This window comes from Harpia harpyja, chromosome 16, assembly GCF_026419915.1.
Source record: "Harpia harpyja isolate bHarHar1 chromosome 16, bHarHar1 primary haplotype, whole genome shotgun sequence".
Lineage (NCBI taxonomy): Eukaryota > Metazoa > Chordata > Aves > Accipitriformes > Accipitridae > Harpia > Harpia harpyja.
The window spans coordinates 4884073-4907780 of NC_068955.1; the positions used below are offsets into that span (position 1 = coordinate 4884073).

Below are 23708 nucleotides of genomic sequence, written 5' to 3' on the forward strand. Positions count from 1 at the left end.
TGTCTCATGTCATCCTTTTACACCACCTACTACTCCTTGGTGACAGAAGGGATCCCGTAGGCTTACCTAAATTCCACCGGGGGCGGAGGCAGGCTGTCATCTGGGAATGAAGGAGGTGGTGGCACAATAGAGTCAGTCTGCGGCGGTGGCGGGTAGCAGTTCACGTCCATGCTTTCGTTTGAACCGATGCTGCCGTTCTGATACACCATGTTAGAGGGGTACCTGAGTGAAAGCAAGACAAGCGATTTATTTAAAGAGTTCAAGGCAATGTCTAAAGCTCATTCCCCCCCCCAGCCACTCACAAGAGCTTTGCCTCCTGGAAGGGTTACAACAAACAACCATGCAGCAGTTCAACCACCGAACGGCAGTGATATTAACCAAGTGGATGGATCAACCTGCAAGATTTAGAAATGAGGTCTTCTAGCAGGAATGGCTTTTCCCAGCACAGTGGGACCTGTCTCTAGGTGGAACCTTATCAACCACCACGTCAGGACACACAAAACAAAACCTTAAAGCAACATTTAAAAAAAAAGAAAAAAGAAAAAAGTCTGTTTCTCAAAGCATCCTATATGAAGAATTATGTACAGCTGTATTAGTATGCTCTGCGTAATTCTTTGGCTAGAATTTGCCCAGATGCTCTCATGTTTGTTTATTGCTACCACACACCAGAACAGCACGAGTATATATTTTAGTGAACAAGAAAACACCAAAATAAAAAATACATTTCTTAACATTTGATTCTAGAAAAAACATTTATAAGAGCGTGTTTTGACCAGTGTGGACTTAAAGGACTCCCAGTTACATTGGGTATCATCAGTGGCAAAAAAAGAAGAGGTACTCCTAGATGCCAAAAAAAAAAAAAAAAAAAAAAGCTTGAGAATAGAGTATCAAAAAGAACCCAAGGAACAGCGATGCCATTAAAAGCAAATATCCAGAGCTGAAATAGTACTGAAGGAAGAGACCACTCTCACACTCAACTTTCAATGAGCTCATTTCACTGTGGGGCGGTGGAACCACCCCATTCTTGGGGGCTCTGGACCTCCAGTGAATTCAAATGCATGAACATGCTTACACCAGAAGAGAGGAGCAAGAAAATGGTGCTGTTGTGCTGCTCGATTCCTCTGCTAGAAACCAAACCTATTCTCCTATTAAACTAAAAGCAAGTTTTATTTTTAGCTGGAGAGTGTGATTTAAAGAGAGATTTTTCTTATATGAAAGGAAGCTGCAAGGAGCGAGCAAGCGAGAAGTGCATTGTGGGGAATTCGGTCTGCTTCCAACCTTGCTGGTGTCAAAAGTTAAATGAATTCCCAAGCCAGAAGCGCTAAAGAGAGATCTGTAGCTTGAAATACTTGGATGGGGACAGCCCCCGCTTCAACTTTAGGGTGTGAAGAGCCATTTGTGAAATGTTACAAAGCAGTCACACAATACCACCGAGATGCCACCCTGCTCCTCAGCGTAAGGTCCAGAGGCTAGGTGTGATGGGAAGGGCACCGTGATGGGGTAGGGAGCCAAAGCTCTCAACACTTTTGTGCCCACAAGACAGGCAGCCGAGAGCAGACTTGCTACCGAAGCTGTTCCTGCCACCTTGTTCAAACCATGTAGCTCCCTGATTTATTTAGCAAATTTTAAATCAGCAGACGGATTTACTTTGGAGAATCTGATTAGTGGCAGTATCGATCCGCACTGTGCAGCAGATCTGGAGAAGCTGCAGAGCAGGGTGAACTGCATTACAATCAACAACGCCCGCCTGCTCCCCCTCACTGGGGAGCTGAACAGAGAGCCCCAGACTTGCTTACCCAGCAGGACCATGTTTGTCCTTTGACTCAACAAATTCTTGTCCCATTTTCAGCTTCTCCCACTCTTCTTTCCGGGTTTTGATTTTCCGTGGATTCACATTTCCTCGGTTTGGATTCTCCTTTTTCTCTTTCTAAGGGAGGAGGAATCAAACAGAAGCCTTATTTTGCTTTAAACTCACTGGGAACAGGGAGGGATAGGACAGACCTGTAGCAGTTTCAATAAGATACATTCTCAAAGAGGGCCAGGATTTTTAATTTACTTTCCTGATTGCTGCAAGCTCCAAAGATCTCCCATACAAAGAAGCTGGAGCAGAGATAGCATAAAAAAAGACAGACAACATCAGATTTCCCCAGTGCAGCCCAGACATGATGCCATCGTTACTCCCTGGCATGACCACCTTGAGGGCAGAGTGAAAGCTCAGTTTCCCACATCAATTCAGTTTTTGGCCTCTGTGTCAAGGCTGCCAAATCTCACTATCATCTTGCTGGTGTTAAGTGCTTTGAGGTGCAATATGGACACTTGCCCACAAAGAACTGGGCTTTAGCTAGCCTCACTCTGTATTCTAACATGGCCTAAAGCTCTCCTTTGTTATTCTGATTGAAAAATCATGATCTATTTTGATACTTAATACTCCAGTTGCTCAAAAGCTAAATAAAGTATGCTCAAACTGAATGTTTTATGGTGTAAGTTTCAGTGTTGGTAAACATGGGTCCAAATCCCCAGGCAACCAAACCAGGAACTCTACCTGCCATTTTCAGCTTAAATGGTTTTGTTAAGCCTCCCGCTTGCCCCTAATTTAACATTAGGGCCTGGTTTTGCACTGCTGAAGGGACATTTTCTCTTTTCTTTATTCTTCCACCGCAGAATTTATTACACCACTCAACATGCTGCGGTGCTGGGGCAGTGGGATTCGCACGGCTTCAACACTGAACAGACCCCTATGCAAGATCAGAAGTGCAGAAAAGACTCTGATGCAACTTTCTCCCCTGCTGACTGCACCAGCACTACATTTGAGAACTACAAATTACACCACTGTAACCATACAAAGATGGTGCCATTTGGAAAAACAGATCAAGGCTATCTTTGTTTTCTTTTTTTAATTAACAAGGATGAGAGTAAACCAGAAAAAACCTTCACTGAATTGATCCCTAAAGAGCTTAAGAGAGCAAACCTGAATTTTGGATAGCAATTTTGGAGTCCAAGATTTATCAACACTTCCCACCTCCTATTCTTCCCTGACATGCCTCTGTTGGCAGAGATCTCCCATTTCCTCACCCTATGTTTCCGCTTCTCTTTCATAATATCCTTGGTGTCCTGAAGCATTTTCTCTTTCCAAAGGTCAAAGAAATATGAAGGATCCGTGTAGAATTTAAGTGCCTCTTTGCCATCATCCCTAGAACAGGGAAAAAAAAAAAAACAAACACACACACAAACAAGGACCAAGTCACACATTTGTTTGAAGCCCAAAGAAAACGCAAGGCATAACCCCAGATGACAGTTTAAAAGCCTGCAGTGAGAAGGTCAAACACGCTGCTCTTCCCTCTGTCCCCCATTTCAGAACAGGCAGCGGACCCACAGCCTCACTTGTCCTGGCTCTCCCACTTGCCATCACTTTTGTCCTCACACAAACTCTCCATTACTCAGCACCTGAAGAGCTCAACTGCTCTGAACAATCACCAAGAGAGCAGCAGGTCTCTCACTTCAACTCCCACTTGTTTGTGTTGTATTTTTGGTGTGAAAAAAACCTTCTCCAGCTCAGGAACCCTAAATCAGACCAGCAGCGTCCTTGAAACTCATGAGTGAGCGTGCACGCACACACACACACACACTCTCCTCCTACTTTGCAGTGCAGCCGCGTCTGGCAGAAGACAGCTGCCTCCAGCTATCTGTAATTACTTTTTACCTGTTCAAAAGATATTTATGGATGTGGGCTAAGTCTCCGTATTCTGACCCCCTTTACTTCTACTACCTACAAGATGAAATCAGAGCAGGACTGCTCAGAAGAACTGGTTACACAGCCAGCGTAGGTCACATCAGATGTCTCAGACCAGGCACAGGAGGCCACAGAAAGCATCTCCAGATCTACAGGAGTCTGCTGCACCCACCTGGGTGAGAGCCATTTACAGATGTATGCTCTGCAGTTTGCACTGCGGCTTTCTGGAAAGAAGCCACAGGGCTACAGAGAAGCACAAGAAAAATGCATCATCTGCACAACACCTAGCATGTTTATGCAGTGCCAGCCAAGCCTTGCCCCAAGGCAGTCACAAAAGTGACAGCAGGTAACCAAATATATAATTTTCTAGCTACCCTCATTTGTACAGCCCCAAAAGCAAAGTTCCACGTAATCCGGGGGATGGAGATTTCCTGGTGGATCTCAGTGTAGCAACTCGATTTCCCAGTGGAAACAGATACTTCAATACAGCACAAGATGGGAAATGACCTCCTCGGCAGGTTGGGAGGAAGAGGTACTCTGCAAGGGAGCAAGGGGCCAAGAAGGTATTGCAGCCATACCTGTAAGGTGATAGAATGTTGAGAGGTGGAGGAGTATTGCAGGTCCTATAGGTTTCAAGGACAGGCACGGGGAGAGAATCTCTATCAAAGAGCTTCTGGTCCTGAGTGGTGGAGCTTTTGAAGGCCTTCCTGGTGTTAATGCCTTGCAGGGACACTGTAAGAAAGAGGAGAGAGCAAGTGAAGAACAGCTTGACCCAGGCCAATGACACTGAAGATAAAGTAGTGAACATCTGATTTCAGTTGGAGTTCTTGGCACGCTTAGCACTTCTTAAGGTCAGGTTCCTTTTCCCACAGATCTCTTGGGAAACCCAGCAAAGCTCAGATCATGCCGTGCCAAGATCTGCTGCTGTATAGACATGGCTCTCTTGAGAGTTGCCGATGTGGTTTTGAACCCCTGCGACCAAGACTCGAGAAGTGCACCGCTATCAAACTGTTGAAAAGTGAGTTTCCACATGGAGACTTGCTAACGAGCAAAGCTAGACTCAGTCAAAAAGGCTATCCACATGAGCAGCATGGTGCTTTTTCAGGAGAGGAGGAAACGGTCCCTCTTAGTCCAAGAGAAGACATTCCAACACCCATCGCAGCGTCATGCTCACTTTATGGCCGTGAACCAACCATGCTGACTCAATGAGAATCTTTACCACGCTTGGTCTGCAAGGACTGTGCTCCACTCCATTACCTTCTTCCTCTTTGGGATCCAGCTGAGTGACTTTGACTTGCAAGCGGTCAACTCTCTCGACTAGAATGCTCACCCGAGAGGCAAAGGTGTTGGCTTGAGTAAACAACTCTCCAAATATGTCTTCTGCAAATTTACCTGGAATATTAAAGTGTCCACATTACCCTTGTGAGCCACATCAGACCACATTCAGTCTCCCACCTTGTTTGCTTGAAGAAAGAAGAAAGAACGAACGAACCATGCTGCTTTTACAGTTTGTCAGGGTTGAGTTTAACGTCCAGGAAGAAAACACTCTGTTCCACCAAAACCTGACATTTCCAAGGGATCTTCAAGCAACAAAGAAACAATCGAGACATACTTTCAAGTCGTTATTAAAGTAACAAAATAAAGAGGGCTGACAATACTATAATGGTCTGAATCTGGATGGGTATGTAGGTCCTTTAAGACTCTCTGCTGTTCTGTTTATTAGAGGCAAATACAGTTAGATTTTTATTGCTCTGGAGAATCTCAAAGGCTCCCAGTCTCCAGCAGGCCTGCCTCCAGGGTAACTGGCACATATTTACAAGCTCAAAGTAGTCTGCAACTAGAGAGCAGACCCAGTCCTTGATCCTAAAGCCTGAGCTATAACCACAGACGAAAGCACTGACCCTTTTGTTCCTTCAGGTGGCAGTGTCTGAAAAATTGATGCATTCACGTTTATTCCAAATCAAAACCAAAGGGGAACTTCTCAAACAGGGATATTCTCTCTAACAGCTTGGATTGCCCAGTGCGCTGCTATGACAAACATCATCCATCGTTTGGACTGTGAGAGTGCCTAGGGGCTTGGATCAGGAGCTCGCTGCACCACTTACAAGCATAACAAAAAGATGTCCCCTGTCCTTAAGAGTTTAAAAATCTATGCATGCAACAAGAGATGACCACAGGTAGACAGAGATGGGAGAACTGGAAGAAACCCAAGAACTTACGAGCACTGTCTTTTTGTTCTGCTCTCGGGCATAACCCAAGACGGGGAGCCCTAACCACGCTGAGGACAATACTGATCAGAACAGACTTGGCACTGACAGCAGACATAGGCCCATGGAGTTCCCACTGACGGGAAACATTTCCAGCCACGGCTGTTGAGTACAAGGCTGCTCCCAATAAGCAGTCTGGTTTTGAAGTGCATCATCATATGGTCAACAGTTCGTTCTGGAATCTGTTACTCCTAAAGATCCTCTCCGACATTCAGGAAAGGATAACCAGTTGGAAGCCTAACTTTAACAGCAATTTTGGAAAATCTGGTTGTCTGCAATGAGTCACATCAGAAAGAGAAGCGCCCCTTCCACAAGGCAACGCGAGGGCATCCCCCAAAGCCCAGCTGCACAAATACTTTCAGCTATCTAAACTGACGTATCAGCTACTTGTTCATACTCCCATGCAGTTCTCCTTACACTGCCAAGCACGGGGAACCAGCCAGGTTAAAAATCAACCTCCTCCACCCCTTTTGGTGGCAATGCCAGCTTGAAGTGTTTGTAGAAAGCAAATGCTGGAAGTTAACTTCAACTGACCTCCTCCTTCCACTCTCCTAGACAATACAGACTCCACATACGTGCCATTAACAAGCCCAAGCAGCTTTCCTCAAACTCATGAGGGGGATTTTATTTCTGGAGACCTAAGGGCCAGGTAGCTCTTGCTACAGCCAGGTTTCATGAAGCGCTCCCCGTGTTCAACATCAGCACAAGACCAGCTCTCCTATTTGACCAAAGAGGGTGAACGTTTATCTATGGAATAATTTGACAGCTCCCAGCAACAGTTCAAAAAAGAAAAGTTGTAATTTAGTTTCTACTTTAATGAGAACTGAAAATAATTTCTGAATTTCACAAGGAACTGCAACAAGCACTAGGGAAAAAATGAAGTCTTTGGTTTGCAATACTGAGTAGTATGTTTCAAGCCTAAAATAATAAACAGCATTGTATATACTGGTCTTGACCCTGGAAGGAGAAAGCAGCAATGGTCCATATTCCCTTGCCTGTGTAAGTACACCTGTACAGAGTTATCACCCAGCATCTCACATACCATTCTGTGTTTCATGTACACTTTCAGATGGGGTAAGGCAAAGATTAATTTTTTGGTTTAGTTACTTTGACTGCAAAAGTGCAGCTTACAATCAGAATTATCTTTGTCATGCACTGGCAGGAAGACAGACGGCATGATTTAATAGGTCTTTCCATCTTTAGCTTGTGGATTCTATAAAATCACACAGAAACGCACAGTCGACTTATACAAAGTGCTACCAGCTGTGATAGTAACGAAGGGTAAACTCACTGGAATATGAAAGTTTGACAAGATTTATGTTTGCATCTTTGTAAAGAGACTGTGGTGCACTAGGCATGGCTGATTATTCACTTGACAGGGCTGTCACAGCCTACTGAACCTGCTTTACGTTCCTGTAATATTCAACGTACGAGGAAGGAGCGGATTTATTTTTCAGAAGTGAGAAGGAAAGAGGAGGGGGGGCAGGAGTTTGGTCATTTGGGTGCAAGCATTCTGTAGCAGTTAGTCTAAATATTGCTTCATTTAAAATACTGCTGACCCTAGGGAAGCGGGTAAGAGACAGTGCTCAGCATTTCCTCCCCACCTGCCTCGCTCCCCTCTTACACAGACAAGCACACAAGTGTCAGCAAGAGCCACCTCTCCCGAGTTTTCCCTCCAGCGCTCTGCTCGAGGTATCTGCGATTGGTCCAGCAGCACGCACCTCCCTCCCCACATTGCCGAGTGAGGCTCCCAGGGTACCTTCCCGATAAAGAAACTGGGCTGCAATTTGGCTTCCAGCACTTCACCCTCTCTGACGAGGTAGCAGCAGAGAAGCTTTCAGCATCTGAGCTGCGCAAAGAAGGTCTAAACCTGAAGGATCTCACCACGGCTCTGTCACACTAACCCACTGCATGCCTTTGGACTGGGATTAGCTTTCTCTGCAGCTGAGATTTGCACAGCTTTACTGATTCTTCCTCATCATTTCACATGCACGAGATGGATTTTACTCACACTCCACAACCATCTTGGCTACAAGACCTAACAAATGAACAACAAGGGCCAGTTGAATGTGAGCAGAGAGACTGGTCTTGCCTGTGCAGTGACATTTCTACAACCCAACAGAATGTGATACCGACTGGCAGCAAACACAGGCCCAGATTTTAGCAACAACCATGGTTTTCACTGCTGGAAAGAGACTGCACTCCAACTTTCCCTGCCACATTCATGCTATGGCAGAAGACAAGGGGCTTGCTTCGCAGAGCAAGCAGAGGTGCTTGCAGACACCACGCAGAAGCTAAACAATGTATTAATGTGATTATCAAAGTCTTGCTTCAAGGGCAGAGGTGGCTAATCAGAATCCAGAGCATTTCAACAGAGTAAGGAGTCATCCCGGAGAGACCACAATTAACTCTTCGTTTCTCCTACAGCATGTAGGCCCAAGATTTCCCTCCAGCCTTTACAAGGCTATTGGTCAGCCCACTGGAGAGCTGAGCTAGGCATCGCTACAGCTCGTGCTGCCATTTGAGCAAGCAGCCCCAAATCCCCAATACTCCAGAGGCAACGCTTGGCTCAGACCGGGGACTTTGGGTCTCGCAACACAACAAACAGCGGGGGCAAACAGACAGCTTCTGCGTGTGCGCTTTAATTATCTTTCATTAAAAATAAGACTACTGACACACTGTAGATTCAACGCAGTCAAGCTCCATTTAGTAGCGCGTGCAATTACAGGCACATTCTCTGACACAAGATCCTGGCTGCTCGGAGAGCCTCCCATTTTACAAGCCTGAGTTGTGCTCCATCCTTCCATCTGCAGTTTCGCTGCAGCCTCTCACACATGCACGCACACAGACATACACCCCCCCCTCCCCATTTTCTCTTAGATAGGAAGGCAGTGGGACCAGGGATATGAAATTAGCATCAGATTTCTTTAGGAAAACATTTTAGCATTACCCAGGGAAGGCAGATGGGGGAGAAATAGGAACACGAGAGTAGAAAGGGAGCTAAATAAAGAGCACTAGCGACTCCTGAGGGCAACGCGCAGGCTCGCCATGGTACTCACTCAGGCTGCCCAGCTGTCGAATGACATTTGCCAGGGTGATGTTGGTCATGCATTCCAGCTCGCTTCGAACGCTAGGCAACGTCTGACGGCACAGGTGCCTTGGCTCAATGTTCCTCGTTACTAACGGCATGGTGGACCTGCTTCAGGCACTGTTCTGAAAGATGAAAAACAACCCAAAAAAGAAACAGGAAAGGATTACTCAACCGCAAATTCCAGGCACACCAGAGCCATGGTGTTCGTTTTTCCTGCTCTCAAATGGCTTTATTTATAAGCCTTCTTTCCCCCTCCCCACCCTTATAAAACTGGTTCATCAGAAATAAAGATCCTGCTGTTCTATGACTTGCAGTGACAGCAAAGCCCCACCAGCTCAGGTACAGAGGCAGAGATGGAAAACTACACATCCTCGCCCACACGCAAGGTGCTGCTGGCATTACCGCAGCCGTTGTTCCCTTCCTACCCATTCGCCGTCTCTGAGCAGTCTCCTTCCTCCCGCACAGTGTCTTTGGCGAGTCTTACAAGCTCTTCTTCAGAAATATTTTAAACTTGCAATCAATAGGTCTGCTTAAACCAAGAGGATGAAGACAGGAGATGTTAAAAAAAGACCCCAGCTTTTTCCAGCACACCAAAGCATGCGTGGTGCCTCCCTCCTGGAGCAGCACAGACAGGGCTCTCCTGAAACAACAGGAAGCGCTTGCAGCTGACCAGGAAACTTTCTGGTGACTGTTCCTTATCCTGCAGGCTGCACCCCTCTTCCCTTGGGAAATCCCCCGGGGCCCGAGGTTTACACTGGACCATTGTTTTGTGCTACAGCAGTTTAAAATTGAGGGAGCTCTAATCAGGATGCAGGACTAGAGCGTGCTCAGAAAGAAGTCAAGATTGATTGTACAACAGTCAGGACAAACTTCCAGTTCTTTTAAAAAAAAAAAAAAAAAAAAGAAGAAAACATAAGTGTCCGGAAGTTATGCTTTGGACAGAAAATGCTTTTATGTGCAGGTCAGTGCCTTGAACTAACAAAAATCTCCTTTGCTAACAGGCTGAAATGTTGAAGCAACAAACGGCTCCCTCTCAGATCATCCGCCTCCAAGAGAGAGGAGGAAACTTGGGTAAACAGCTCAGAACAAGGAGCATGATACATGCCTGAAATCTTTAAGACTAAGTGAAAGCAAATACATCCCAACTTCTTGATTAATTTAGAAGGGGAAAGAATCACTTTTCTAGGTCAGCTGAGGAACAACCCAAGAGAAGCAGCCAGCTCCCATGTGATAGGCATGCTGATCTGCTTGGGCTGGGTGTAAAAATAAAACAGGAAGCTAACAGCTTGGGGAACATGGCTTCCTGTCACCAACAGCAAAAACCCAAGAACCATAAAAAATCAGCTGTTTGCTCTTGACTTTGAGCCACCCTTTGATAGTCTCTGTGGCAGCTGGCAGCTTATCTTTGAGGTCCAGGAGTCCTTCCTGGATGCTTTTCTATCAGGGTGTTAAGAGGAAGAAGTGGGCATTATCCCTCCTAATTACCTCACAAGCCAGATTTTGAATTGCTAAATTTGACCCATTAAGGCAGAGGAGTTCAAGAGCCGCAGCATACCGGGGCCCACGGATATCTCCCAGACAAGCAGATATTGGTTGCCATTTTGCAACGCCTCTACGCAAGGGACTTCGTGTGCTTGTCCCTGTGCAAGGAAAGGGTCCCCAAAACTGTACATCTTATCGAAGAGGGGAGCGAGACCTGCATCCAAATAAATAAAAGCAGAGACTCTCCGAGGACTGAAGCCCGTGTTGTTCTTCACCGTGTCCAAGCACTGCAGCAGCCATCAGTAACTGCTGGGATATTTAAAGAACAGGGTGAACTAAGGAAGGACTCTGACCTTCGCTTCCAAATACCCTGTGTTTTATTGATTACAGCCCAAGCCCTACAATCTTTTGTCAGCTTTAGCGCTTTACGCCAGACAAACTTTCCCAGCTCCCCCCAGACTGCAGTCTGCACCAACAAGCAGCTCTCATAAACAAGGCAGCATTTGCAGGCTGCCTGCATCGAGCTTCTCCCCCGTGCTTCCCCAGGGCTCGGCCAGGGAGCACATGCGGTGGGATCTGCAGAGCCAGAGTGGACAGCCCATCCACCAAGCCTGGCTGGAAACTGTCCAAGGTGCAGGACAGACAGAAGGAAAACAGCAAGAGGAAAAATAAGCCTGTAAGGGGGAAGAGATGTGAGCATGCATGTATAAAGAGAGACAAACACCCCCCCCCCCGAAGATGATAGGTAGCCAGGTCAGACAGACACAGGTAGCACTAATCTCTGCAAGTATGGGGAGAACAGGGCAGAAAATGGAGTAGTGCCCCAGATACCCACAAATAAACAAAGGCTCATAATATGTTGTCTATATACAGCCCCCCCGAAAGTATATGCCTTCAAAGCATGTTTTCAAACTAAAAGCAAGGAGTAGTGGTGAAAGTTGTTTTTTTTTTTAAATAACAATGGTACAGCACATGTACATATGAATTTGCACCGGTGCAAGACAGCAGAGATAAGGGCTAAGAAAAACACTCCCTTTATAGCCTGGCTCATCCTGCCAGCCACCCCCACCCTCCCAGCACAGCCTGCCACACTCCACTGCAGAATCAAGAGTTTCGCCCTCGTGATCACTACAGACAGCCCTCCTCGCAAAGAGTGTGGCAGTGCCGCTTCTTCCCAAGGCAACGGGGACAACAGCTCTGCTGCCCTGCTGCTGCTCCTAAAACCCATCAGGATCCAGCAAGCAGCAGTCAGACTAAAAGAAGAGATTAACCCCGTGCAGCACCAGAGATGAGCAAGGCAGGGAGGACAGGATGGGCTGTGGACAACCACCCTTCTGCTCTCTCAGCAGCCTCTGGGGTAAGAGGCACTTTAAAGAAAATTTCTTCCCCTCTGAGCGGAAGGACAAGGAGCTTCAAGGTTTCAGATGTTTTTGTAGGGTGGAGGCAGGCAGATAGGAAATCAGGGACCTACAACCAGAGCTTGGTGCCAACATTACCAAAACGAGCAGCTGATGTCCCTACAAGAAGGCACTTTGCTGTTAGACCTCATTTTTCCCCATGAGTCTTTGGAGGGTAAGTATAGAGATAACAGGTAATGGGCTCCTGTAAAACCTTCATGCCTCGTGAGTAGGTGGGACAAAGATTAATAGTCTGGATTGGAAAATAAGTGGTGTATTTCGAAAGCAAGCAGTCAGGTGGGGCAGAAAATCAAGTGTGGAGAAGGGACAAGTTATGAGAGCAGAGGGAGAAGGAGGAAGCAAAACACCGGAGACAGCACAAGGCATACAGCTGGAGGCAGGGAAGAGACACAGTAAATGAAACAAGGAAGGGACAGACCTAAAAAAGCTTTCCAGGAGGCTCTTGCTTTTATTCTTTAAGAGAGTCATTAAGAGGCCGATTGACAGCATGCTACCAGCAAGGGCCATCCAGAACTGCTTTACTTTCAGTGGTCAGGGCATGACAGCACAGCAGTTTTCCACCCCAGCTAGCCAGACTGGTCATCAGGCATTAGTCACTGTCACGTAACTACCGCAGACCATATATTATAACTAAATCCTACCATTCAGAAGCAAGTTAAATGAATTGCGAGGCCAAAAATCCTTATCTTTCAGGCACAGATAAGCATTTTCACTTGCTTATTAATGTTGAAGATTAGATTTGTTTCAGTAGTAGAGTTTGGGGTGCATACGCTGTTTTTAAGAAGCTGCAAGAATGGCATGCCATGGGCACAGAGGACTTGCCCCAATCCCGCTGTAACAGGAAAAGAGAGGGAGCATGTTAAAAGTAAAAGGAAACTGCCTCTAAGAAACAGAAAACTGTCTGCAACAGATTTCTAATGAATATGGAGAAAAAAAAAAAAAAAGGCAGGCATCAAATTGAAACAGTGCTAGCTATGTGACGAGAGAAGTTAAGTGATCTTTGCTGGTTGCGAGAGCCGTAAGGAAATGGGCAGAAATGGGCAGACGATGAGGCCGCTCATGTGCCAAATCCATGCTTCACACCTTCTTAAAAACAAGAAGTAAGGGCTTTTGTTACGGTAACAAATGATTTTTGTCTCCCACTTGAATCAGAACCTTCCCACCTGCTCACGGCAAGCATTTCCTCTGAAGTCTCCAAGCCACGGCTTGAATCAAAGAAGGCTCCAAGCCTTGTTATGACGGCAGTGACTAAAAGCCAAACCACCCGAAAAGCCCAGCTTTGCCCTGTAGCTCTTTTCCCCTTGCCTCCCTGCAGCCGTATGCTGCCCCACCTCCAGCCGGGCATTGCCAGAATTCCTCATCATTTCCCCTCTCCCAAAATGCTTACGCACACGTTGCCGAGCCCTGGCCTGCTCCACAGCCCCATGCCGGCCCAGAAAAAGTTTGCTGAGCACGACAAAAGCCCTGGAAGCTGAGCTCACCGCTCCTACATTCCTACCAATCTTCCAGCCACAACTGGCACCTCTTTTCCAGCTTCTGCTCGGCATCACCCTTCCTATCCTGTGCTTGCTCACTGCACAGACAGTGGTCTCGGACACCTCGTATTTCTCCAAGAAAGCAGGATCTGTGTGTAGTGCTTCTTCATATGGCTGCCAATCTCACACCCTGCTCCCTCCACAACAAGCTCTCACCTTGAATCCCTTACTCACCAGTTTGTAAGCAGATTTTGACTTTGGCAATTATTTCTGTCAATACTTTGGGGGCACTAGGAAACAAGCATGGCACAACATAGGCCTGTAAAGCCGGGAGGGGGGCGGAAAATGCAACTTGCAATTTTTGCCTTTCTGAATCCAGCACTTTGAGCAAAGCACGAGGTAAATTCAAGATAAGCATGCTGCTCTAAGATTTCTTATCAGCAAGTCATCGACCGCTCTCCCCATGAGCTCTGCTGTAGCAGATCACTCAGGAATCCCAGTTCTGGATTAGAATCAAGTACAATTGGTTTGTTTCAAACGAGAACTGCCAGTCTATAAACTCCTCACACAAAGCTGCGTCTTATTGACTATTTTTAATAAATAGGGCTGGCACAGTAAAATTGGACAATTGTTACGAACAATAAAAGAGACAGACTTTGATTACAAGTATTGAGAAGCAATACAGGGACATTTTAGGATTGAGTATTTGCTTTCCAACGCGAGTTCTGTCAACTGAAAACAGCAACTCAGAGCAAATACTCCTTAACAAGCAGTTTGGAGCAGAGCAGAAAACAGCACTGCACAGCAAGAGAGGAACCAGCCCCTTTTTTTTTTTTTTTTTTTTTTAACAGCAGGCACATAGTACAGTCAACACCACGGTGCAGAGGAGAAGGTAGGCAGGACTACAAGGTGAGACGCGCATATGCAATGCACACAAAGAGCTGTAAATAACAGCCCGAGTTGGAGGGAGAGATCTGGCAAGGTTCTTCTCACTGGTATTTGACCAGCTAGCATAGCATTACTGGGAGTCACCTGGGTAATTCCCCACTCAATGTGACACACAACCTCTTAGATCAGGGACCATCTGCAAATAAATCTGGACCCCAGCAGTGATATCATCTGTCATAATGTCTGGTGTAGCACAAAGCACCTAAGGAGGACAGAGCGCATTTTTTGGGGAAGGGGAAGGAAATTAGGCTTGATCTTCAAGTACATCAGGATGACCAATCACCCTGCCCTCAGCAGGGCTTACAAAATCTTCTGCCTGGACACAAACAAGCAGCATAGTCAAGGAGACCAAGCCTTCAGCTAAGCGCCTTGGAGAGCAGCCTTTAGGAGTACCCATCGGGGGATTAGACACACCAGCAGGTTTGGGAATGAGGGAGAAAGGAGATAATCAGATCTGAAATTCCCATCAGTATGAAATGAGACTTAACTCAGTAGCTTGCCAACGCAGACTGACTGTTCTTTCTAATGTCTGTGACAACTCTGCTTCAAATTTCAAGCTTCTCTCAGCAGTAACTACTCCCCCATGTAGCTGTAATGGCCAGAAAGAGACTGGCTTTTATGTAACCCCAAAAGACTAGCAGAAAGGGAAGCAGCAGCCACACACACACGGAGAACTGAAAAAAAAAAAAAAAAAAAAGAAAAAAAATCAGCAGAAGGCTCTGCTGAGTGCTCAGGGCTATATCCAAGCTCACAATGCAGCCACAGAGAAGTGGGATGCAGCAATCAGAAATGCTACAGTTCCACGCTCGGAGAGAGACCTAGCAATCAGTGCTGCATCCGAGCAATAGGGAGTGAAATTATAGAGCAAACTGCTATGTGATGCCACAAACTACTCCATCCCGCCAGCTGTAACAAGTATTCATTCCCAAAAACGCGTCACAGGCTCATCTGTCATTAAGAGCCCAGCCTGCCAGCAGCTGAGCAGGAGTCAGCAGTGAAGGGCAGCTGCAGGGCTGCTTCCTTTCACAGTGGTCTATTCTCCCCAAAAGCCACGGGGGAGATGCACGGGTAAAACCCCCCAGGCGCCGGGGAAAACGTTGCCCACCATCTCTTACCAGCCGCTAAGATGGAAAGCGCAGTCTGCGTTTTCACCCACCATCGCACAAAAGCTTTCCTGAAGCAGGATCTGCTGAAAACACAGGGCCTTCAGGAGAACACAGTTAGCTGATCACAAAAAACCCATACATAACCCCTCTGTACATTAATAATTCACTTCAATCACCAACTCAAGAACTTCACAGATATGATCTGGCAGCATTATGAAAGAGGTGTTTCAGCAATAGCATGGGGCAAGAGCAGCACTGCACATTTCCACAGCGATGCTCTGACACTAGGAAACGTCAGCCCTGGTCTCGCAGAATAACGAAGCATTGTACAGCGCACTGTGGAGTCCTTGAGACAACAAACATCTAGCCTGCTCAGTTCCCGGAGTAAAAATACTCTTTTTTTTTTCCCCCTCCCTTTCCCCCCCCCCCCCCTCCAGTCTGCTGGCTCTGAAAAATGCAAAAGAGGCTCAGAAAGCCATTTTCTGCGTTTTTTGTCTGGCTCATGCATTATCATCATCATTTACTGCCCTCAAGGGGATTGCACAGGTGTGACTGAAAATTTGGCTCTTCCTTTTAAACTTTTGTTATCAGCTTTACTGAAGATGATCTTGCTGGAATAAATGCCAGCCTGCTCTCCTGGAGAGGGACTCGCTCGAAGCTGCTGGCAGAAATCAAGCTGGGGGTGGAAGGATGGGGGTGTCACCGACGGGGAACATACAGATCCTCCTAGCTTCTGTTGGAGCGCAAATACAGCCAGCAGTTGGACCTAGACTTTTTTTTTTTTTTTCCTAAAAAATACACCATTGCCCTAATTAATGTTTCCATTCATTTAGCTGAAAAACAAGTTAAACAAAGAAGGTCACCCGGTGTTCCTATCAATGCCTGACTAGGAGGATACAGGCAGAACAAATGCATTTAAATAAAACTCTAGAAGAGATGTGACAAGAGAAAGGCAGTTTAGCTCAATTAAAGAGAGCTGTCACAGGGATTTGATTCTCAGAATACGGAACTATTGATTAAACAGGAATTAAAGCTCCAAAACAGAAAGGTTTCAAGGTCTTTGCTGTGAGGATATACATCAGGAGAGAGGCAGGGCTCCTTCAGCACCAGAAGAGCTCTGGCTTTGTTGCTTCCTAGGAAACAGGAGCAGCAAAGGGAGCAGAATGCTTTCTGTTAAACCTGTGAATAATTTTGGCAAGGATACAAGGTCAATGACAATACAGAGCAGGATCACAAACCTCAATCAACAGGTAGCTTTGGCATACTCAGGTAAAGAAAACCCACCACAGGTTCTCAAATATTTTAGGAGTATATGGGGAGAGAGGCCTGGTCAGTGGGCAGGTTTCAGTCCATCAGCAGAAGGTCTCCAATGACACCTGGTCTGAGCCCAAACCACTGTCCAAAGTGAATGAGACTGTTCAAGGAATCGGTCTCAACCTGTCCCAGGATATGAGTCCCCTGAGCAGTAACAAGCCCCAGGGTTAGCAATCACAGCAACCCGAGAGAGAGATGTCTATTATAACGGGATTGCCACTCTGCCCCAAAAGCCAGTCCTTAAAGGTCAAAGTTGAGGAGCTTTCATTGGCAAAGACATCTGTTTGTTTCTGTCCCAATCCAGGCAAAATATGCTCTGGATAAAATCACAAGATTACATTTTCCAAGCCTCAAAGCCTGTAACAGCACTGAATTCACTTCAAAAGGTCTTGACTAGAAGAGATGCAATTTAGGTGGCAACACAAGCAGCATCGTTCCCAACAGCTTCATCTGGAGGTACTGCAGGTACCCGAGCCTCACGCCATCACTGCAGGGATGCCTGCGCAGAACCACAGGCCAACTTCTGCAAATGGTGCGTGGCTGCTAAAGCAAACACCGCTGAATCGCTCATTCCCAGGCTGAATTACTGCTAATGAGGATAGCATGTTTTCTTCCTCTCCTTCACACTAGCCTCCTCCAGCAAGAGGAAAGGCTTGTGCCTGTTCGCACTAACAAAACGCTCGGTGCAAAGCGCAACTCTCACAATACATCAGCACATTTTCATTCTAGGGTAGCGCTCGGTAATTAATACGGAAAGAGAGGGTGTGGTTTTTTTTCTAAATGACTTATTCCTGAAGTCTGAACATATTTTAACCTTCCTTTTCAGCAGATAAACTCTGTCTCATTTGCAGCTAAGCTCAGCCTCCCCTCCTTTAACACACACTAAACTATTTTGATTAATGAAAGAGTAGGAACAAACCAGTTCCAAGTGTTTTCTATACAGCTCAACTGCTCTTTCAGTTTCAACTCACGCCTAGATAATTATATCACAGCTCTGAGTGCCCCCACCCTTCTGCTGCACTTGGGGAATACTGGAAAGATAAGTCTTTTCTTAATTATTAAATGTAAATAGCTCATTAAATATAATCCAATTACTTTAATTGTAAGAAAAAGGAAGTAATTACAATATGTACATGTATTCTTGCCTGAACAGTTTTAATATCTTAAATGAATCTTTGCAGCATTAATATTTTAAGTTAACCTTTGACACAAGGAAAAAACCAAAGACATTGACTCCCTGATATTTTCCAGAAGTGTTATATCTGCTGGGATTTCTGTCACAAAAAACCAAGAGAACAGCCTTGAGCATCTAGATTAAAATGGTTTATGAACAGCGTCTTAATAAAGTCAAAATAACACATGGGTTTTCTATTGCGGAAGGAAAAAAAAAAAAAAAAGATACGCATATGATGCCACATTAAGACCCTGGATATGCTTTTTGGTTCTCAGGAGTCAAGTGAGATGGGTAGTACTATGAACTCGGGAGAACAGGCAGGCACCCACCCCACCAGTACCAAAAGCCACCACATATCTGGGGTTTTCCAGGCAGTTCTCCCTCTCCATGCCTACAGTTTGTCCTGTCCAAGGGTGGGAAGAGGAACCAGGGCTGGGGGAGAAGGGGCCTGCCCCATGTCTGGGATTACCCCGTTCTTCTGTAGAGGTGCCCAGCGAGGCAACCCCACAGAAACACTGAATCTGGTTTTTGTGCACGTACGAGCCATCTGTGCAACGTACGGGCATGGCGCATGATCCCAGGCTGCCATTTGGGATTTGCAGGCAGAGCTACAGGAAGCTGCGAGTAGCAGTCTTCTGGTTTTGCTCAACAGCATGACAATCCTTGGACTCACTTTCTCCATCCATGCAGCCAGCGGGACCAAACAACCTTCCAGGCAGACTTCAGCAAGGCCCCACTGTTTCAATCAGCCCCCCTGGTCTGACAGAGCAGGGTCAAATTTCAGCTTGGACGTGGTGACAGATGCCTGTGTAATCTCCTTGGGACAGTCAGAAAAATATTCTTTTTAAGCTGTAGTTGTTTCCATTTTGCATGTTCTGAGCCCAGCAGTGATCTCACCTTATGTAATCTACAGTGCAAACTCCAGGCTCTGGACCATCCAAAAGTATTTCAGAGTGTTTGAAACCATCACTTTATTGAACCGATCTTTTCGGAAGAAAAGAGATTAGACCGTATTAGGGATGCTAAAGATGCAAGTCTTTCTCTCAAAGCTCACCACAAGGTCTATAATAAGCTGCTTTATGGAAACCTCTCATGTGAAGCCAGACCCTAGATGTAACCTCCTTGATACAATATTGAATTCTCAATAGCAACCAAAAGGCTATTTTGTATAAGTTAATTACACGCATTTTTAATTTAGCCTCCAAAAGGGAAGCGGCCAGTTATTTCATGCTGCCCTAGACATAAGGTAAAGGTTTTACACAAGCTGTGTTTACAGCTATATGCCTTCCTCCAGCAAAGGATCAGCTCAGCAGCTGTTGGTATTGAAAGAACAGGATCTGGGTGTGTGCACGGTTCTCTCTCGGTTTTTTTTTTGGTTTTTTTTTTTTTTGCAGCTGCAAGGCCAAAACCATAAGAGTGTGTGCTTTTTCTTACGGTGCACAAAAGCAGGGTGCCTGAAAGGGAACTTGCTTCCGCTCTGGCAAGCACTCAACCAACTATTTGCTGGACTAAGGGGTGGTCGGGGAACTTTCACCCATCCATTCAGCCAGGGCTGCTATTCCCCCTCCCTCCCAATTAAATCCCATTTTTTGCACTCCATGCATGAACCGCAGCTACACCAATACATCAGATATTGTGGCTGATAGCCTTCTCTGAATGCCACTTAAAGCCCTCCAGTGCGGAGCTGACTGAAAGCAAAGCATCATTCATTCTTTGAGCAACAGAAAAAGACTTTTGCTATACAGAGACTTGAAGTAAGACTCTAAGAAGTAGGAAAAGGGCATCTGTGAAAAAGGAAGTGAGAAATTAAAACCACATTCAATCTTATTAGCAGTTATACAACAGGTCAACAAAGTACTTCGCAAAACTCCACAGCGTGTGAACAATTTATGCAGAACTCACTCCTATGCTATCAGTGACACCAGCCCATTTGGCTATTACGGAAAAAAGCAAAGATTGTCAGCAACTATTTTAAATAGCCCAGCTGGGAGGGGAGATGGCTGGAGATATTACCTCCATGCCTCGCAGGGAGTACACTTACGAGATGAGAACAGGAGGAATATTCCCCCTCCTCCTTTTCCATCTGAAACATTTTCGCTCTCTAGGGATTTCCAGCATCTCATAAGCGAAGCCTCTTTGAAGTACCGCAAAGTGGCATTGCTCATCATTTCAGTAATGATAGTAAATAAGCTCCAGTATTTTGTTGATCCTTTTTCTTTTGCTTTACAAACAAAAGGTCAGAGTCATTAGCCCAGTTTTATGAGCAGGGAGAAATGGAGGCTCGGAAGAGGCAGATTGCTCCGTAACATCATTGGAAACGTCAGCGAACAAACAAGACAAGAAACCCTAAGCCACAGGACTTAAGAACAGCCATGCTAGGTCATCCAGCCTCCAGATAAACCAGCATTCTCTGTCCATCAGTGGCCAGATATCAGATGCATAAAGAAAAGAGCATGAGAACAAGGCAAGCACAGAGCAACAGTTCTCCCTGCTGTCCTTTTCCACATTGCAGCACCCCACCGCACCTTAAGACAACGCAGAAACAAACACTATCATTTAATTGTCCTTTATGGATTTCACTTCCATAAACTGGTCTCATCAGTTTCTGAACTCATCTAAACCATTGGCATCCATGAAATCCCAGGGCAGCAAGTCCCACATTTATCATATACTAGGTGAAAAAAAACTTCCTTTGTGCCCTTCACTTTACAATTAGGAGATTTTAATCTCAAATCCATGTGTGTCTTTGCTTCATAAAGGAGTTGTTTGAATAAATGCATCACCATTCATATTAAACAAGCACCTTCTGGGAAGAAAGTTATCTAGCTGCATCAGACAACAGAATAGAAGCTCTCAATTCTTACCGAGCACTTTCAGCAGAAACCAAAAAATAAACTCATGGTTTAGGTTTGATTTACTGCAGCAGTGAGACAAACTATTTTTAGTGGACAGCTCTTTGCGTGTTGTCTGGCCCATTCTCAACTGTGCACCACTTTCAGCAGTAACGCAGGAGAATCAGAACCTCCAGGACAACAGGTCACTAGTGATCTCAGAGCAGCTCCTCTAAAGCGGTGACCCAGCATCAGCCTCCCATGCAGAAATTTACGCCCTCAAGAACAAATGCTAACTGCTGCTGCTTCACAGGCATCTCCCTTCTTCCTCTCTTGGCATCACAGCATCCTTTAAACCACCATTTCTCCCCAGACAGGTCTGGGATAGTGCTCTGTAAGAGGAGACGACATGGAAGGTGTCAAAGGAACAGAGCAGGTCGCCACTGACCGCATTTGTGGGAGACCAATTGAGATTCCTGGTCCTTTAAATTTTCTTCATCAAAGCCCCTGGCAGATGCATACTTGAGATATGTCTGTGCTCCACCACTTCTCCAGCAGCAACATAATACCAGAAAGCTTTACTGTGATTTCAAGAATTAGGGTAGGATCTAGAGGAACTATTTCCCAGGCCCATTACTGCAGTGAAGGCGAGCTCAGGATGGAGAATGTGATTAACGCTTTGCACTGCCGCTGTACTGCTTGCTCAACAAAATAACATGGAAGTTCACGTTTCAGTTCTTCTGGGAGGGGACCTCCCCGCTACTGCCTCCCAGGCAGGAAAATAAAAATCCTGCAGACCTTCAGATGGAGAAACCAATCTTATATAAATCAGAATCAGGCCTGAATCTGATAACCTTCTGTAGAAGCTCCTGTTAGCAAGCACTCCCTTTGCAGTGAAGCCTGATCAGCAGCACCAGTAGCCTCCCCTCCTCAAAAAGAAAACACACAGTCTTTTTATTACACAGAGTTGCAAAAATACAAAGGAAGTAAATGTCACCGGGGTGGTTCTGTTCTGAGCAGTCATTTGCTTATTACCCAGAAGCCATTTCCACATGCCTTTTTTTAAATCCAGTGTTTATAAATACCTAAAATATTTAAATAAATGTTAATCTGCGGTAACTAAGGGCCCAATCTCACAAATATTTATCCTTGCACAGTGAGAATAAATACTCAAATACACAATTTCTTACTACAGATCCTGTTAGAAGCAAGAGTGTGGCTGAAAACAGTAACACACCACAAGACAGGCTGGGAAAATAGTTGCATTTTGCTTTCCTAGATTTCCACACAGTGAAAGCGTCACTTTTGGTTTGCCTCCTGTGCATTTTGCGCAGCATTACTTTAGAGACTACATAAGGGAGCAAGCCCAGCACTGAGCCGTCAGACAGTGGCCTGTTCTGGCTACCTGAAGTCTCAGAAGCAGCTTTTGGCAGCACATGTTTTTGCTGGGTGCTGGTGTCCCATTCTGTATGGGGACAGCAGGAACTTTATACACAACACATGCAAACACAATTGCTATTCAATCCTTTTCCTGGTTTGTGACTGACTCGTGCAGCACATGCAGCAATGTATTTTGCTCAGCTGAATGACCAAGGGCTAAGTATTATCATCAAACCTAGCAGAGACAAAACAGAAACCTTAAAGTTAAACATTTGAGTCCAGAAAGCCCACAGAGAGAACCTATCTGGAAGGATTAAAGCCGAGTCTTACACTTGTTGAAATCTTCCTTATTACAGTCTGTCAAAGAAAACCAACCTGATTTTGTTGAAACATTAATCCTAACAACCTTCTTTGTTCTTCTATCACCACAAAAAATAAAAAAAACCAGGAGATGGATTTGCTGCTCTAACTATATGCATATGAGGCAATCACTGAAGTTTTAACCCCTCCACCCACACTATGTGATTATCTAAGCTTTGTGAATGAAATCAACTTTTCCTAGACCAGCCCTGAAGAATGAGATATATTCAAAGCATGCTGAGAAACTGGGTTGGTAGTTATCATAAAGGTTGTATTCTTTTTAATGAATCACTGCTCACAAATACCTTCTGAGCTGTAACTTAAAAATACACCATTTCTGTTCGGTGTGTCACATTATTCATAGGGAAACCAGTTTTATACTCTGCTTAAAAGAACTTTACTATTAACTCATTACTTCAAACTCCAGCAGTGATATCTCTAAAGACATGAGGGCTGCAGTTCCAGCCTCTACCCTTCTTCAGTAAGCCACTCACTTCACAACACATTTCAAATAGGACTTGTACAAAAAGTAGCCAGAAACACACCATATTTCCCTCTTTTTTTTTCCTGCAGCCTTAGCCTGCACCCTCCTACCCACCCCCCAGCATAGTTTTGTAAAACCGGAGCTTGAAAGATTTGTTAGGAATGTAGACCAGACAGAAGCTAAAGCAAGGAACAGTGGGTGAGCCTGCAGCCTGAGATCGGGCAGTGGCATCCCACTGCTGCACAGCTGATTTTTTGCGGGGCTGGGAACAGGGGTGTGGGAACAGCAAAATGAAGCAGGGGTCTTGCTAACATCACCATGCAGCGGCTTGGAAAAACCTGATCAGCAGCAGACAGTTTGGAAAGGTTTTATCTTCACAGCTGTGAAGAGGAAGGAGTCTGACAGGCATGAGCCATCAGAAGGTTTGGTTTTTTAAAATTAAAAAAAATGGAATTTGGGGCATTTACTTTTTGAACTTGTTACCAGACAGACAAAAAAATGTCACATTTCCTTCTGAAAGCAGTCAAAATATGCAGTTTAGGGAAAAGCTTGCATTCAGTTCAACCCTGGAAGTTTATCCTCTCACAAATCATAAAGTACAGCAAGGCTTCACCTTGTCTCAGCTGGGCTGAGACAAACCTGCTCCTC

At 45.5% G+C, this 23708-nt stretch overlaps 1 protein-coding gene across 4 annotated transcripts in view; it reads right to left on the minus strand.

Annotated features, from left to right (window-relative positions):
* The window catches only part of WASF2 (WASP family member 2), a 33398-nt gene that overhangs the window by 7336 nt on the left and 2354 nt on the right, over window positions 1-23708 (minus strand). For 3 of the 4 annotated variants that reach the window (XM_052810604.1, XM_052810603.1, XM_052810606.1), the window contains 6 exons: window positions 9057-9210; window positions 4988-5122; window positions 4309-4462; window positions 3073-3190; window positions 1797-1927; window positions 67-222 (listed from right to left, as the gene is read on the minus strand). In XM_052810604.1, the coding sequence (XP_052666564.1) occupies window positions 67-222; window positions 1797-1927; window positions 3073-3190; window positions 4309-4462; window positions 4988-5122; window positions 9057-9186 (824 nt within the window). In that variant the 5' untranslated portion in view covers window positions 9187-9210. Of the gene's footprint in view, window positions 1-66; window positions 223-1796; window positions 1928-3072; window positions 3191-4308; window positions 4463-4987; window positions 5123-9056; window positions 9211-9513; window positions 9595-23708 lie in introns of those variants that run through there. The other variant, XM_052810605.1, reaches the window with a different exon arrangement.